The 1,749-nt window shown below is 38.5% G+C and overlaps 1 protein-coding gene across 1 annotated transcript in view; it reads left to right on the forward strand.

Moving 5' to 3' along the window:
- PARP4 (poly(ADP-ribose) polymerase family member 4) overlaps positions 1 to 1,749 on the forward strand; it is a 113,173-nt gene that overhangs the window by 36,775 nt on the left and 74,649 nt on the right. Inside the window, exon 7 of the mRNA XM_029911952.1 lies at positions 1,400 to 1,537. Within this exon, the coding sequence (XP_029767812.1) occupies positions 1,400 to 1,537 (138 nt within the window). The remainder of the gene's footprint in view (positions 1 to 1,399; positions 1,538 to 1,749) is intronic.

A 1,749-nucleotide genomic window follows, 5' to 3' on the forward strand; every position in this document is an offset into this window, starting at 1 on the left:
GGTATTCACCCACGAAAGCTTATGCTCCAATACATCTGTTAGTCTATAAGGTGCCACAGGACTCTTTGTTGCTTTTTACAGGAAAGTTAGAATCCCTTGTATTGTTTTCTCTGAAGCAATACAGCTGTTGTCACTAAAACTTCACTACCTTCCAACAGTTCTTTCCTATTCTAAGCATAGAGAAACATTTGTGTTGTGTCTGATACTGCTGTGCAGTAACTGTTGGAAATCATTGACTTTATGGCAACCACTGGAGCTCAAAAATACTGCAAAAAAAACCCAAAAGCAAATATTTTAATAATATTCCTCAGTACACATTAGAAAATCTCTCCATACTGTCTTTAGCTGCTTTGGATGTATGGATTGCACTGGTTTTCATGGCCCTTCCTTTCTTCTCTAGCTTTGCATCCCCAGTTTTTACCTGTATGAGAGGAATGTCTTTGTGATAGACTTATAAAATTTTTTGCGGCTTTTTGAACCAGGAGAAATAGTATGCACCCTAAATGAAGACAACAATCATTTTGAATCCATCCATCCTGAACTTACAGTATTAACTGCATAATAAAGAAAATAGTAGGGACATGCAGTCCATTCTAGCAAAGCTTACCGTTTGCAGTCCATTGTCCTATTCATTGTATAAGCAATAGATCCATCAATCAGCAGCTGATTGGCTCCTGCCCTCACTGAGATTGGGAAAGGCATTGGAAGCAATTTTGGGTCATTCACAAAGAATAATGGAGGAAAGGAAAGAGGGAGCAGGGAGCAATTGAGTTAGCTGAAGAGTCTGTGCAAGACAGAGACTCAGTATGAGTCTAGGGAATTGATTAGAAAAATTGTTCACAAGAGTTATGACTGTGGTGAAAGTGGTTTGGGGATGGTTTAAAGGGAAAGGAGAAAGAATTGCAGTATCGCTTCTCGGCTCTCCGAGCTCTGGTCAAGTGTAGGTAGTCTCTTGGTCTATCCAAGGCCGTGATCAAGTGTCTTGATGTTTTTGGTCTTTTGGCCTCAAGATGAAAACCTTGTCTTTGTTTCTGGGACCTTGAAGTGAAAAAAATCTCTAATTTTTCTGTTGTTTGTTCCAGCAGAGCTGGCAGAATATACCACCTCATCTGGAGCTTGTTTGCACTATATTTTAATAATAAATCCCATTCATTATCAGATACTCCACTCAACTATCAAGCAAGAACATGACCTCACACTTTGAATGGGAGACTTTTTGTAATCAAGTCTCCCATTCAAGTCAATTGGCCTAAATAAGTCATAGTAAATTTTAACACATATATTGTAGTGTAACGCTTATGAGAACAGGGAAATCAATGGGAGTTTTACCAGTGTGAGAACTGGAGGAGCAAGTTCTGCATCTCTGTTTCTTTTATTAACTGATATTTGTTTACTGCAGCTACTTCTAGAGGAAGCCATAAATTCAAGCACTTTATCCCAAGAAATTAGTGCTTTTGTGGAACTGATCTGGGCAGAAGCACTTGGTCATTTGGACCATTTACTACTTGAACCAGTAAACAACATCAGCCTAAATGATGTAAGTTAATTTTGCTTAGAAATGGTTACTCTTTAGGAACCAGTGTTATCTAAGTATTAATATAAGTATTTTGTTTCCAGGCAAGAGTATTTTGCCCTTTCCAACCTGGGATCAGAACTATACTAGATACAGTTGTATTTAAACACACCTCCATAACTGTATCTAGTGTGTGTGTGTGTGTGTGTGTGTGTGTGTGTGTGTGTGTGTGTGTG

Source organism: Terrapene carolina, unplaced genomic scaffold, assembly GCF_002925995.2.
Source record: "Terrapene carolina triunguis isolate 2854851 unplaced genomic scaffold, T_m_triunguis-2.0 Scaffold138, whole genome shotgun sequence".
Classification (NCBI taxonomy): domain Eukaryota; kingdom Metazoa; phylum Chordata; order Testudines; family Emydidae; genus Terrapene; species Terrapene triunguis.